At 45.5% G+C, this 15,979-nt stretch overlaps 1 protein-coding gene across 1 annotated transcript in view; it reads left to right on the top strand.

Moving 5' to 3' along the window:
• STK32B (serine/threonine kinase 32B) overlaps positions 1 to 15,979 on the top strand; it is a 350,856-nt gene that overhangs the window by 264,179 nt on the left and 70,698 nt on the right. The window contains exon 4 of the mRNA XM_006874118.1: positions 9,813 to 9,850. Within this exon, the coding sequence (XP_006874180.1) occupies positions 9,813 to 9,850 (38 nt within the window). The remainder of the gene's footprint in view (positions 1 to 9,812; positions 9,851 to 15,979) is intronic.

The raw sequence follows: 15,979 nt of genomic DNA, 5'->3' as shown, positions 1-15,979 counted from the left end.
CTGCCAAAAGAACAAACCAATCTGTGTTGGAAGAAATACAACCAGAATGCTCCCTGGAGGCAAGATGGCCAGACTTCATCTCTCATACTTCAGATATATTGTCAGTGGGGACCTGTCACTGGAGAAGGATATCATGTTTGGTAAGGTGGAGGGTCAGAGAAAAAGAGGAAGACCCCCAAGGAGGTGGATTGGCACAGTGTTAGCAGCAATGGCCTCAAATGTGACAATTATGGTGAGATCGGCTGAGGGCAGTGTTCATTCTGGCTCGCTATGAGTTGGTAATGACTCGATGGCACCTAACAACAACAATGGGTCAGAACTGACATGACAGCACTTAACAACCACAACAATGGAAGAGTGGCTGGCTGCTAACCAAAAAGTCAGTGACTTGAATCCACCAGTTCCTCTGTGGGAGGAAAACAAGGCAGTCTGCTTCTGTAAAGATTACAGTCTTGGGAACACCTATGGGGCAGCTCTACTCTGTCCTTGCAGGTTGTCCTGAGTCAGAATAGACTCAGTGACAAGGGGTTAAAAACGAGATTGAGTTCTTAGATGATGCAAACTGTTAGATTCTTAGCTTCTGACTGAAAGGATGGAGGTCTCATGTGGCACTGAAAACTAAGCCCCAGGTCGGCAGTTCCAACCTACCAGCTCCTACTTGGAAACCCTATGCAGGGTTGCTGTGAGTTGGAACCGACTTGACAGCATTTAATAACAACTGAAATGTTGGCAGTTCAAATCTACCAAAAGGGCCTCAGCTATAGGGTATGGAGATCTCTTTCTGATACATCAAGCCTTGTTAACCCTACCGAGTACAGTTCTACTCAGACTCACATGGAGTGACCAGGAGGTGGTCACTCACTTGGTTAGCCTTATCATACATGGGCAATGTAAAAGGCCTCTAGATGGTGCAGATGGTTTGCACTCAGCTATTGACAATAATAACATTAGTGGTGTGACTCTGGACCGCAAGGTAGGTTTCAACTGCCAAGTCAGCAGTTCCGACGCACCAGCCACAACTCAGAGACCCTCTACGGGGCTGCTATAAGTTGAAACGGACTGGTAGCAGTTAGCAACAACAACAACAACTCAGTTAAAGGTTGGTGATTCCGCCCCACCCAGCTATGCCACAAAAGAAAGTTCTGGTGATTTCCTTCTGTAACAAGTACAGCCACGAACTCTCTAGGGAGCACAGGTGTGCTCTGGGACGCACTAGCTTATCATGATCTACTTGAACGCAATAGGTTGAGTTGTGGGTTTCATTCAGCAACATGTTGTTGTTGTTGTTAAATGCCGTCCAGTGAGTCTTACTACAGAACAAAACACTGCCCACTCCTGGGCCGTCCTCATGGCTCTTGTCATATCTGAGCCCATTGTTCCAGCAGCCACTGTGCCAATCCATCTCCCTGGGGGGGTCTTCCTCTTTTTGTTGACCTCTACTTTCCCCAGCAAGATGTCCTTCTCCATGGACTGGTCCCTTCAGAAAACATGTCTAAAATGTATCCAAAAAATCATAGCTACAGAGGAGCTAGGGAGAGAAGTCATTTTTACCCAAGAGAGAGTTGGAAAGATGAAATTTGGGCGTGAAGGTCAGTCACCATGTGGTCCACCTGGGGACAAACATTTGAAAGCACTCATCCAAAGACCATTCCTTCCATGAGCATTCCTTCTGGGTCTCCCAGCTGTAGCTTCTCAGTCCAGCCTTCTTCACCTGTGGCCTGGCCACCCTAGGCCACCTGTGGTGCTCCACTAGGACTTTCTTCAAGATGTCTCTAGGTAGACTGGAACCTGCAACTTTTCAGTAGCAGCTGAACATGGTCACTGCTTGCAACACCTTGGCATCTTCAGTGCCCTTCATTGGCAAGTGTAGACGTTGACACCCACGTCTCAGACCTCACTATATTTTGGAGATTCTACTGAAATGATTCTAAGGAGCTCTGGTAGTGTAGTGGTTACGAATTGGGCTGTGAACCGCAAGGTCAGCAGTTCGAAACTACCAGCTGTTCTACGGGAGAAAGATGAGGCTCTCTGCTCCCATAAAGATTTACAGCCTTGGAGACCCTGTAAAGGGTCGCTATGAATCAGAACTGACTGCATGGCACATAACAACAACTGGAACGTGGACACTGGAGAATGGTCTCCAAACCTGTGGGCCGCTGAGGAGATTCTTACGGAGGAGGTGTAGGGTCAGAATTCTTCTTTGTGAGGCCACTGTGATTGTTTAAAAAAAAGGACTATGGCTTTGTCAGTGGCTGTCATCCTAAATGAAGCATTTTTGTTGTTATGTGCCATCTAGTCAGTTCTGACTCATAGCAACCCTGTATAGTTGGTGGATTTGAACCACCAACCTTGTGGTTAACAGTCCAGTGCTGATCCAACAGCGCCACACCAGGACTCCCAATGAGCCTTTGTTGTTCTTGTTAAGTGTCGTCAAGTCAGTTCTCACTCATAGCAACCCTGTATAGTTTCCAAGGAGCAACTGGTGGGTTTGAACCACTGATCTTGTCACTCAAACTGACCTTGCAGTCCAGCACATTGACCCACAGTGCCACACCAGGGCTCCTATGCTATTTTAAATCAAGTCAGATATTTATTGTAAGCAGGTGCCTAGAATTATTACTGCCTGGTTTGGAAGTCAGTGGCACAGTGGTTTAAGCAACTGGATGCAAACCCAAAGGTCAGCAGTTCAAATGCACCAGCTTCTCCATAGGAGAAAGATGAGGCCGTGTGCTCTCATAAAAATTTGCAGTCTCAGAAACCCGATGGGGCAGTGCTACTCACTTCTGTCGGGTCACTCCTGTGTTCTTGGTGAAGAAAATACGATTTTTGGACACATGTCGGCAGAGACAAGCCCCCATTCTTGTCTTGGAATTGAGCAGACAACAGCGGGGTCTCAGTTTTGGTTTGTTTAAAACTCTGGGAACTCTAACTCGCGTTTTCTCTTTTTGAAACTTTTTATTGTGAGTTGAATGAATGTTTATAGAGCCAATCATCAGCTTTACATTCCACAAATCACACACTCAATACTTACAATCCCACCATGCACCACAGTTAACCCACTTCCTCCCTGTGGTCCCTATTTCCATTCCACCCTCCTTCCCAGCCCCTCTGAACCTTGTCACTAGGCAAATGTTGTCCTTTTGTTTGAATGGTTGGCTATCCTATCAGAAGCATACTTTACTAACGTTGTTGACCACGCTATATACCATGAGGACAAGTCCCAATCCAGACGTGAAGAGTGGCTGAAGGTCATATTATCAGTGTCCTTCAGGTCTCTTTCTGACCAGTAAGCCTTTTATAACTGAGTTTTGTTCCACATTGTCTCTTGCTGTGTCTGGAACATTCTAACGTGATCCCTTTGAGAGCAGTTGGTAGTGGTACCCGGGCCCCATCTAGATCTTCTGGTCTCAGAATCATGGAGACCAATGTTCATCTGCTTCATTGGTCCACTGGACCAATTGATTCCAAGCCTCTTAAATGCTCATCCCTCTTCTTTCTTCTGCACACAGAAAGACCAACTGTTGCATCTAAAGCACGTGTCTTTCAGATCCACTCCCCAACCAGACAGATACCTGGAAACTTGAGAATAGGTCTTGTCTCTGCCTGCATGTGTCCAAAAATCGTATTTTCTTCACCAATAAAACAGTAGTAATGCTGCCTTGGAGGATTGTGGCAGGGTTAAGCGTTTGACTACCAACCTCAAGGTCACTATGAGTACCAATCGACTCCGCAGCAGTGGTGGTGATGGTGATTTGTTATCTAGAAGGAATATCCACCCCAGTAGAGTGAATGGGCTTCCAAAATTTGTTAATAAATTGGCTCACTAGATTGTGGGGGCTGGTAAATCCAGAATCTATAGATCAGGCCACAGGTTGACGATTCCTGCAGTCTTGTGCCCCAAAATGCATAGATCACATGACAGGCTAGAGATTCCTACAGTCTTCTGTCCCAGAGCCTGTAATTCAGGTGACAGGAAGAGTTAAAATTGAAGGAAACAGGTCTATTTATGGTCTGGGGGCAGAGCAGACCCCATGGAAACTCCCTTCTTGCTCAGAAGGGCTTCAACTGATTGGACAAGGCCCGTCCACATTGTGAATGGCGATCTGTTTTACGTAAGGTCAGCTGATTTCAGGACAGGTATCTACTTCATTCCCAGCCACTGCTGGACAGATTCCAGTGGCACTTCCAGGTGGAAAATAAGTCCTTCTTCCAAAGTAGCCTCTGGGAACCTTCTGGACCATAATGCTTGGGCCCACACCGGTCACAGAGATAGTGTAGGACCAGGCAGTGTTTTGTTCTGTGGTGCATGGGCCAACTCAGTAATAGCTGACAACAACGTGTTTCCTTCCCTAAGGGTAGAACACCCACAGATGTTCATTCCTCAAGCATGGCTTTTTTCCCACTGTGTTCATCTTTGTCTTTACTAAGAAACTCCCTGCAGGGGCTGCTCATGCAGAAATGTCTCAGAATCCACCCCGCACCTTCTGGCCCTACGGGGTCAGCACCCTTTTGGTGCCCTTCTCTAAAACAGCCCCACTGACATTTTAGACTTTGCTTTCTTTGGGGTCAGGGATGATGAAAGAGCAAGCCCGGGTTTTGTAGCCCCTCCTGCATACTTTGTATCATAGTGTTCTCTCGTCTCTCCATGAAATCACGGCCCATCCTCAGAAAACATCCTCATGACCCTTCCTGTCCTCACCACACTGCAGATCCCTTTCTGAATGTAGGAGCCCGTGTGCAAGGGATGACGCACCAGAAACGTGATACGATCAGTGTGGGAAATGAACTGCGGCCACCAGCTAACCTCAAGGCCCCGATAAGATGCTTTGCTAATAAATGCTATTCTTATTCAATCCCAAGTGACCAGACACACTATCTCCTTCTGGCGACTTTGCAGGATTCTGCCCAACGATTCTCATAGGAATAGAGGCCTGATTTCCTTCCCTTAAAGCTTACGAATTTGTCCCTTGAGTTTTCCGCAGCCCTTTTAAACATCACCATCATTTGTTTGAGCATTTCTTATATACCGGGAGTTATGCTAGACTAGAAGAAACAAAACCTTTGATTCTGATTCATGATACCCCTGTGTGTGTGTCAGAGTAGAACTGCGCTCTGCAGGGCTTTCTCTCCAGGTGTCTGTGGGTGGGCTTGAACCTCCAGTCTATTGGTTAGAGCATGTTCACTATTTGCTCCTCAGCTGGGTTTGCTAAGCCTTGAACAAATTTTGTCTCATCATCTCAGGATAGCGAAACAGAGGAAGATATTATTATTCTCGGAAAAGGTTTTGAGTACGTTACCCATGGTCCACAAGCTCGTGTATTCATTCTCAATGGGTGCATAACAAGGTCCTCTTGTTGTTGTAAGTGTCATCCAGTCAGTTCAGACTCAAAGAGACCCTACATAGGGTTTCTGAGGGGCAGCTGGTGAGTTTGCACAGCCGACCCTGGGGTTTAAACCAATCCAGTGATCCAGCACTTCTCCTACAGCGCCACACCAGAACTCCACATTTATTTCCCCATTTTGCTGACTGCTTAGTCCAGGAATTCACAAGGTTACAACTCAGTGGATCTACAAGGATCCACTGAAAAGCTGCATGCCTTTCTGAAACTCGGGTTGCTCTTCCAAGCTCACCTGGTCGTTGGCAAAATGCAGCTCCTTGTAGCTGCAGGACTGAAGTCCTCGTTCCCTTGCTGGCTGTCAGCTGGTGGGCACTCTCAGCCCCTAGCACCACCTGCAGCTCTGTGCCACAAGGATCATTCCTGGCAAGGGTCTCACTGCCCCCAGTCTGCTAAGATGGAGTAATATACGAGGGGACTTCTAAAAGTCTTGGGAAAAAATGAAATTAAAAAACAATGGAATGTTCCCAAGAATTTTTTGAAGCCCTCTTATACAATGTAACATAATCACACCTAAGTACCACCTCTCCTGAGAGACTGTCCCTGACCACCTACATGAAGTTGTGGTTGTTACTACTTTTGTTGTTAGTTAGTTCTGACTCATGGTGACCCCACGTACAACAGAAGAAAATGTTGTCCCATCTTGTACCCTGTTCCCAATTGTTGGTGTGCTCAAGTCTTGTTGTGGCCGCTGTGTCTTTTGAGTGTCTTCCAGCCTAGAGGGCTCATCTTTCAGCATGGCAGCAGACAACGCCCTATTGTGGTCCATTTGGTTTTCACTGGCTAACGTTCAGTGCATCTTAGTCTGGAAGCTCTGCTGAACACTGTGCAACCTCACAACAACACCCACTGATGGCTCGTGGCTGTCCATGAGGGACAGTGGTCCAGGAATCAAACCAGCCAGGACGGTGAGGCTTTGTCTCACATACTTCAGACAAGTCATCAGAAGGACCCAGTCTCTGGAGAAGGACACGATGCTTGACAAAGTAGAAGGAAGGTCTGTGAAAAAGAAGAAGACCGTCTGTGAGGTGGATTGAGTCAACAATCAGTTCCAACAGAATGACGATGGCAGGGCAGTGGGTACCAACTTGACAGCATCTAACATAGTGTAGTGGTTACGAATCAGGCTGCAAACCTCAAGGTCAGCGGTTCGAAACTACCAGCTGCTCCGTGGGAGAAAGATAAAGCTTTCTGCTCCCATAAAGATGTACAGCCTCGGAAACCCTGTACAGGGTCACTATGGGTCGGAACTGACTCAGCGGCACATAACACAACAACAACAATCTGATGGGAGACAGGAACGTCACCACCAAACCACTTTTGACCTAGTGATATAATAAGGGATGACTTGAAAAGTACTGCTGTATCTTGATTCTTGACGCATGTTTTATTCTCCCTTCTCTCCAGAAGTTCTGCAGAGAGATGTCATGGGCAGGGATCCAGTTTCTGAAGACTGTGGGTCTTCTACCTTTGTTGGGCCAGTTCTCATATGTATGCTCCCCAAGGGACTCCTTGAGCCCTGGTGTGGCGCTCTCGTACAATTAACGCTGGACTACTACCCGCAGAGGTGGTGGTTCAAACCCACCAGGCACTCCTGGAAATGCTGTGAATCCGAACTCACTCACTGGCTCACATACAATAAGAACAATGACAATCAGGCTTCTTAAATGATTCCATAAATTATCTTTTCTCATCATTGATGTTTCATGGGTCTGTCAGGAAGCATACGTGTTTACTGAATGCTTATAAATATTCATGTTGGGTGTTTGTTTTTTAAGTCCCAATGAAGACAAAATTGTATATATATTTAAATATCTATAGATTTCATGTATCTTTCATCCCCATAACCGTTGATTGCATGGCATTGTTACAAATAACCATAGAGCGTTTTCAGGTGGAATTAACCTTAAATGTACCTCAGATGCAATGGCTTTTTATTTGGAAGAAAGCACTCGTTAGCCTCAGCAGATTTGAAATATATTATAAAAAGAGTGAGGCATGTATTTCTAAAATCTATGGTTTTAATACAGTACTCAGAAAATATGTGCAAGTAAATAAAATTGGGGTTAGATAAGTCAGTTAAGTTTTTCAAAGGTTGCACTTCATTTTGCTTTATTCTTTTCTTCCTGTTCTTGCCAATGCTTCCCTCACACCCTCTGGTACCAGGCATGGTGCCAGGCATGGGGTGCAGAGGTGAAGAAAGCTGAGCCCCTGGGTTGGGAACTTGGACAATTGTGAAGGATTGAACCGTGTCCTCCCAAAATATGTGTTATGCCTCTCAATAGGACCCTGTTTGGAAGTAGGGTTTCCCTTTGTTATGTTCATGAGGCCATGCGGGAGTAGTGGGGGTCCTAAAGCTAATGATTCTGTTACAAACAACAGAATAGACAGAGAGACACAGGAGGGGAAGATGCTATAGGAGGACGGACACATGTACAGATGAGTCTACAAGTTCAGGGTTACCATAGCTACTAAAAGCTAAAATCGACGAAGTAAAACCTCAGATTTCTAGCTTCCTGAACCATGATAAGTAGATGTCTGTTTTTGAAGGTACCCCACTCTTGGTACTTTTTGTTATAGCAGCTCTAGGAGACCAAGACAGGGATGGAGAGCAGGACAGTCCCAGGCTCCGGGCCAGACTTTGCTGCATGTGACTCACTGTATGTGGTACCCTACCCCAGGAAATTAACACTCTCTCTGGACAGAGCCAAGTCTTAGTTAGCTAGGATGGCTGTAGCAAAAACACTCCTTAAAGTGTTCTTGACCTTAAAGAACAGAAATTTAATATCTTACAGTTCCAGAGTTCAGGAGTGTACAGGGGACAATGTTCTCTCTGTGTCCACTCTATCGGAAGGTCTGTCCTTGTTTTAGTCTGTTTCTGTAGCCCCGGGCATTTCTAGATGGTTTTTGATCTGCAGACAGATCCTCACACTTGGTGTCTGTCCTTCTTCCCTCCCATACCCATATGTCTCTCTGTGTCTGTTTTCTCTTCATTACACAACACTACAGAGAAGTGACTGGAGTCCCAGTGTGGCACTGTAGGATAAGCACTGAACTGCTAACTGCAAGATCAGCAGGTCACACCCACCAGCCATTCCTCTGAAACCCCATACAGGGTCACTATGGGTCAGAACCTACTCTGCAGCATTTAACAATGAACACAGAAGGGATTGGGTTTAGGATCTACCTTACACAGTACCACCTTACACTGCTAGTATAGTGGTTATGAATTGGGCTGTTAACTGCAAGGTCAGCAGTTCAAATCCACCTGCCACTTTAAGGGAGAAAGATGAGGCTTTCTGCTCCTGTAAAGATTTACAGCCTCAGAAACCCTATATACAGTCTCTATGAGTAGGAACCAACTCCAGGGTACATAACCACCAACCACCATAACAACAACAAAAAAGCCCCATTTCCAAACAGGTCACATTCATAGGTATTGTTGTTAAGTGCCATTGAGTTGGCTCCGACCCATAGCGACCCTGTATAGATAGGATTTGCAAGGAGCAGATGGTGAGCTTGAACCACCGACCCTGTGGCTCAAACCAACTTTGCAGTCCAGCGCATTCACCCACAGCTTTCTTTTGTGGGAGACACATAGTTCAAGCTGTAACAGGACAGACAATAAATATTTTGGATTTGCAAGTCACCTAGCTTCTCTGTAAGACCTTCCTGCATTTGGGGGGCTCTTTTCATTTTGTTTTATTTTACAGTCCTTTAAAGATGAATATGCCATTGCTAGTTCACAGGTCATACAGAAAAACACTGAGGGTAGGATCTGGCCCACGGGCCTCACGTTGCTGACATCAGACCTGGATGAGTAACATGGAGACTCTGACATCCTAGTGCGGCAATTTGGGGAGGGTTAAACAACACCGGGGTGGGAAAGAGCCTACACCCGTTGACCTGGACCAAGTGTGCACCGGTCATTACATCTGCGACCACTGTTGTCATCACTATGGGCTTCTGATGGTCTGATGCTTAAGCACTTGGCTGCTAACCAAGAGGTTGGTGGTTTGAACTTACCCAACGGCTTCTAGGGAGGACGAGCTGGTCGTCTGCTTAAAGCTGATGGAGTAGAGAAGCCTGCAGGGCAGCTCTATTGTCACATGAGTTGGTTCTGAGGCAACTCAATGACACCTAGAAACAACATTGTGATTATTGTCATGGGAGTTGAAAGGTCAGAAACTGTTAGACTATCCAGGGATGAGATCCCAAACAATTCCAAGAAAGAGAAGGAAGAGGAGAGGTTCTCCCTATCATCCATCTCCTGCTTCCTATCTGAGGACCTCACCCTGGGGTGAGATAAGCTCACAGGTGTTGGCAGGGATTTGACCTAAAACACAGGGATTGTCTATGTACTCATGGGTCAGCCCCGGAAATCACAGTCTGTGCTTTTTTTTTTTTCTTTTGCAGAGACATCAAACCCGACAACATCCTACTGGATGAACATGGTAAGCTGGCTATGACCATCACTGGGGAGTGGGGCTGGTGCTGAGTTGGATTTTAGGGTGGACAGTAATCAAGCATTTCGATGCTAACCAAATTATCAGCGGTTCGAGCCCACCAACTGCTCCCTCCATGGGAGAAAGATGAGGTAGTCTGATTCCATCAAGATTACAGCCTTGGAACCCCATGGGGAAGCTCGACTCCATCCTACAGGGTTGCTATAAGTCAGATCGGCTTCACACCAACGGGTAGAAAATGGGTTTTGCTTCAACCCTGATGGATGAACAACTGTGTAAATGTCCTTGTCTACAACCTACCATGGTAAGTTGAATCCAACATATTTGATAGTATCATGTCTGAAAACATCGTCATTCACATTCTGGTATGAGGACAAACAGCAGTAGTGGGGGTAAGTATGAGGTCTAGGGTTGGAAAACCTTGGGTCCCCAATATCAAGCACGTGACTCTGGAAAAGTCACTCATTTCTCTGAGCCTCAATGTCTTCCTCTGTAAAATAAGCAAAATGGTATCCTACTCCCAACTTTGCCCTGAGAATCAAAGGAGATCGTGTGTAGCTGACAAGCTGAAGGTAAGTAACTGATAACCCTCTAAGTCTTCCGGCAAGGACTGCACCAGATTCTGTGCATACAGATTCTCCGGGGGCTTGTTACAATGCAGATTCTGATGCGGGAGGGCACAGGCAGGTCTAGAAATTCTGTGTTTCTGATAAGCTCCCAAGTAAAGCCTACGCTGCTGGTTCGTGGACCATACTTAGAGTGTTGCTGTTGTTGTTGTTAGGTGCCATTGAGTTGGTACTGACTCATAGCTACCTTATGCACAGCAGAACAAAATACTGCCAATTTCACAATCGTTGCCACGCTTGAGCCCATGATGCTGCCACTTTGCCAATCCATCTCTCTGAGTGTCATCCTCTTTTTCTCTGACCTCCACCTTACCAAACATCATATCCTTTTCCAGAGACTGGTCCCTCCTGACAATATGTCCAAAGTATGAGAGACTAAGTTTGGCCATCTTGGCCTCCAAGGAGCACTGTGGCTGCACTTTTTCCAACACAGATCTGTTGGTTCTTTTGGCAGCCCATGACACTTTCAATATTCTCCTCCAACACCATAACTCAAAAGCATCAATTCTTCTACGGTCTTTCTTATTCACTGTCCAGTTTTCGCATGCATATGAGGTTATTGAAAATACCATGGCTTGGGTCAGGTGCACCTTAGTCCTCAAGCTGACATCTTTGCTCTTCAACACTTTAAAAAGGTCTTGTGCAGCAGATTTGCCTAGTGCAATATGTTGTTTGATTTCTTGACTGATGCTTCCTTGAGTGTTGATGGTTGATCTAAGAAGAATGAAGAATGTTGTTTTTAGGGACTGTCAAACCAATTCTGACTCATAGTGTACAACAGATCAAACCATTCATTGTCTGGTCCTGTTCCATCCTCACAATAATTGTTATATTTGAGCTCATTGTAGACACTGTGTCTATCCATCTTCCTCTACTTTGCTGAACCTCCACTTTACCAAGCACAATATCCTTTCCAGTGAATGATTTCTCCTGATCTATCCAACGTCTGAGAGGCAAAGTCTTGCCATCCTGGCTTCTAAGGAGCATTCTGATTGTACTCCTTCCAAGACAGATTTGTTTGTTCTTCTGGAAGTCCATAGAATATGCAATGTTCTTTGCCAACACCATAATTCAACGGCGTCAATTCTTCAGTCTTGCTTATTCATTGTCCATCTTTCATGTGCTTATGAGGTGACTGAAAAGACCGTATCTCTGGTCAACGTATCCTTACTCCTCAAAGTCCTATCTTGATTCTTTAAAGGTTTACCCAATGCAATATGTTGTTTGATGTCTTGACTGTTGCCTTCCGGGCTGCTGATTGTGAATTGAAGTAAAATGAAATCCTTGACAACTTCATACTTTCAATAGTAAGGCTCTCTAAGTTGATGACTCTTAGGATATGGTCTTATCAGAATCACCTGGAGAACTTGATAAATATCAACTGTCCTGCTTCAGTTGTCTGGGCCCCTGTGTTCTGTATGAGCTCTCGGGGATGTGACACTTGGTTCTCTAGTATATTGGTTTCTGTTGGCTGCCATAACAAAATATCACACACTGTGTGGTTTAAAAGAGCAGATTGGATAGACACAATAGCTGCATGATAGACTGGAAGATGGCAGTGCCTGTGAGGATGACAAGGGACTAGGTAATGCTTAGTTCTGTTGAATTGGAACCAACCCAACCACGGCTGTCTAACACAGGCAATCCCTCCATTAGTGTGAATTTGTCTTCTTCATTAACTAGGCTCATTCTAAAGACTCCTGTTTCCATCTGTTGCTAACATATTTGTTGATAAATGTGATGACTGCTCCCCCAAAGTGCCAAGACCAGCATCATCAACACCCCCGATCTCTTGTCAAAACATTTTATAGTCTATCTCCACCAAGCCGGAAGTAAGAGATTCAAAGGCATGTGTAGTTTTCAGTACTTTCAATGGGAGGTTTGTACAGCTGTGAATGAAGTGGGGAATAGCTACCCAGAGGAGTTGTGAGACTGAGATGTTTCTGCGATGCCCGAGGGGCCAACAGTAGATGTATTCTAGATGGGGTCCCAGAAGTCTAAGGATAAAGCATTGTTGTTGTTGTTAAGTGCCATCGAGTCAGTTCTGACCCATAGCGGCCCTGTGTAGGGTTTCCGAGGAACAGCTGCTGAACTTGAACCACCGACCTTGCAGTTCAAATGGATTTGCAGACTAGCACATTAACCCACAGCACCACACCAGGACTCTGGATAAAGCATTCACGAGTGATTTAAAGCATTTATAAATGCCACATAATGGTCATAAAGAAGTTCTCTTAAGAAGGCCACTGGGAAGGTTCTGACTCTAGTTTGATGCCTTTGGAGGCTCTGACTGTCCCCCTCGCCCATATTTATTTAACCAAGCATAATGTCCTTCTCCAGGGACTAGGTCCTCCTGATAACATGTCCAAAGTACAAGAGACAAAGTCTTGACATTCTCACTCCTAAGGAGCATTCTCACTGATGAACCCAAGAACTGCAGGTCAGATAGCAGGCTGCTGGCTCGCAAGCTGTGGGCATTGACAAACCAAAGATCGGCAGGCAGAATGGCAAGATGGTATCTCAAGTACCAAGAACAAAAGATCAGTTGCAGGATCCAGAGCAAGCAAAAAAGCTAGAGAGCTGTGCCAGGAACTCATATATATTGAGTGCAAGCCACACCCTTGAGGAAATTCCCAATACATGGAATCAGGACCATGACCTGAGTAAGAATGACATATCCCACCCTGAGTCCCTTACTTCAGACCAGGGCTGATCACATCAGACCACATCACGGGGAATGACTGCATGCACAACTGTCATATTACATCTGTAGAGAAATGTCAAGCCGGAGACTCTTGGCCCAGCCAGTTGATACAAAATCTCAACCATCACCCTACACTGGTATCATTTCATTGCCATAACAAACTAGACCCTTATTTCAAAACTAGTTTACATCCACAGGGGATGGGGACCTTGCTACTTTGGGATTCTTGGCTCCTGGTAGCGCTGGACTGGACAGGCACATTTGTATGGAGAAGAGCCTGCATGCTGTTATGAAGGTGTCCATGACATAATGGAGAACAATGGTCTTATCCATGACTTGGGGCGGAGGCAGCTCTGTCACTAGGCAATTGCATGTCCTTTGTTTATTTTCTCTGTGGGGGCTTCACTGTCCTCAAGAGACTTAATGGTCATGGGATCAGAAGTCCCTGGATTTCATTTCTGACTCTGGATGTTGGATTAGACAGTAGCTTCCTCGGCTGTTAACACCATGAAAGTGGTGGTGAGACCAGGTGCTTAAACCATGTGGGAGCCAAGTCTGACGCCCCCTGACTTCACAAGGGGAAAGAGAACCAAGTTCAAAATCAGCCCCAGGCTGATTCCTGTGAATTGGAGGTCATATGTGCCTCCATCCTACAACGTTCATTACTCTATTCTTCTGACCCCAACCATTCCTCTCATCACACTGTTTCACATCTGGGGTCACTAATCTCATATCAAGTGCCACAATTATGGGGTTTATTAGGGAAGGGAATACGGAACAATTCAAGATCCGAACCAACACAGGACACAGCAGTTCTCCAGTCAGGAACGCCTCTTGTCTGTCATACTGTGGATACACCTCTCTCTTGTCTTCAGCTTCTCGGCCATATGACCTCTTTGCCTCTGACCTGCTCAAGTAAATGTTACAAAAACATCTTTTAGCCAATCTGTGATGCCCAGATAGCACATTCTTCAAGCCAGTCTCCTGCCCTTAAGCACCAGCTTTACTCAGTCCCTGGGCCTAGAGCCCGCAGCTGCTCTGTCTCTCCCTGTCAGCACCTTTGCCATACTCTCTGCTGTCATCGCTTTTCTAGGCAGGGATCTCAAGTTCCACTCATATTCTTCCTTCTGGGTAGTCCTGGAGTTGTCTGTTCCTGCTTCTGAGATGGCTCCTTTTAAACCTAGCTGGATGGCAAAACTATCTAATCCCAGCCTTAAAGTCCTGTACACCTTAATTGTACGGTCCCACCCAATCACTTGATGGGAATTCAGAAGACTTTGGATAGAAAAGCCTTATCAGGTAAATTCAAGGTGCCACACAGTGTTAACAGGAGTCCTGCCTCGGCCAACATGTCTATGAGCTTGCTGGAATCTTGGGCTGTTTCTCAACTAGATGGCCTTTCCCTCTTCCTATCTCTAGTGCATTTCATTAGCAGAAACTAGACCTAATCCAGAACTCCACCTGCAAAGAGTCAGGTAGTATGGTTTTCACCTTTCTGTCCCTTAGAACGCAAAAGGAAACAAGGAGAGAAGTGTAAAGGGATGCTGAGTGTCAAAAGACAATATCTAACTTGGTAACTCAGAGTCTCTGGGTGGTGCCTGTGGTTAACACACTTGGCTGGAAAACAAAAGGCTAAAGGATTGAGTTAGATTAAAGGTGCAGTAGGAATTTATCTACTCCCCCCAAATCAGCCATTGAAAACCCTGTGAAGGTCTACTCTGACGCACATGAGGTCACCATGATAGACACCATGGTAACTGATTAGGTGACATTAACATGTTTACTCAGAGTCATTTTAAAGAGCAGACCATGGTTGTGAATGTATAATGAAAACTTTTCTACAGATGTTATTCATCATGATCAATATGATTGCGTAAAAGTATGTGCCTAACACAGCAAAGTCTAAGGGAACTGTACCAATCAGCTAGCCTCCTTTATGCTATCCTGTTGTTGTTAAGTGCAGGGAAGTTGGTTCTGACTCATAGTGACCCTGTATAGGGTTTCTGAGGGATGGCTGCTGAGTTTGAACTACCGAGCTTGTGGTCCAGCACTCATATTACAGCACCACACCAGGACTCCTCCTTATGGTATGTTGTTGTTAAGTATTATTGGGTCATTTCTGACTCATAGTGACTCATATAGGGTTTCTGAGGAGAAACTGGTGGGTTTGAACTGCCAACCTTGTGGTTCACAGTCTAGTGCTGATCCTACAGCGCCACACCAGGAGCTAATTAAACTAGAAATCAAGTTGTTTAACACTAAGAGTCATGGAAAGGGAAAGGAATTAAATTCAGGGTATGTGAGACTCTTAGTTTCCTGGGGTTGCTATAACAAAGTGCCACAAAGGCTTTAAAGGACAACAATGCATTTTCTCATAGTGCTGGAGGCTGGGAGTTCAGGACAAGGGTGTCAGGCATGTTGATTGCCCCTGGGACTTTGTGGGAGAACTTGTTCCATGCCTCTTCCCTGGCTTTTGGTGACTCTAAGCAGTCCTTAGCTTTCAGCTGCTTCATTACATAATGTCCTTCATCCTTCTGTCTGTGTCTCTTCTCGATTCAAGCCCATCCTTGACCTTATATAATCCTAGCTGACAATGTCTTCAAAGATCCTACTTCCAAACAAGGTTGTAGCCACAGATATGGCATTGTTGTTGTTGTTATTAGGTACCATCGAGTCAGTACCGACTCATAGTAACCCTAGGCACAACAGAATGAAACACTGCCTGGCCCTAGGCCAACCTCACAATCGTTGCCACGTTTGAGCCCATTGATGCTGCCACTTTACCAA

The sequence above is a fragment of the Chrysochloris asiatica genome, unplaced genomic scaffold, assembly GCF_000296735.1.
Source record: "Chrysochloris asiatica unplaced genomic scaffold, ChrAsi1.0 scaffold00262, whole genome shotgun sequence".
Taxonomy (NCBI): domain Eukaryota; kingdom Metazoa; phylum Chordata; class Mammalia; order Afrosoricida; family Chrysochloridae; genus Chrysochloris; species Chrysochloris asiatica.
The sequence above is the reverse complement of the archived record's forward strand: the minus strand, read 5'-3'. Positions and strand labels throughout refer to the sequence as shown.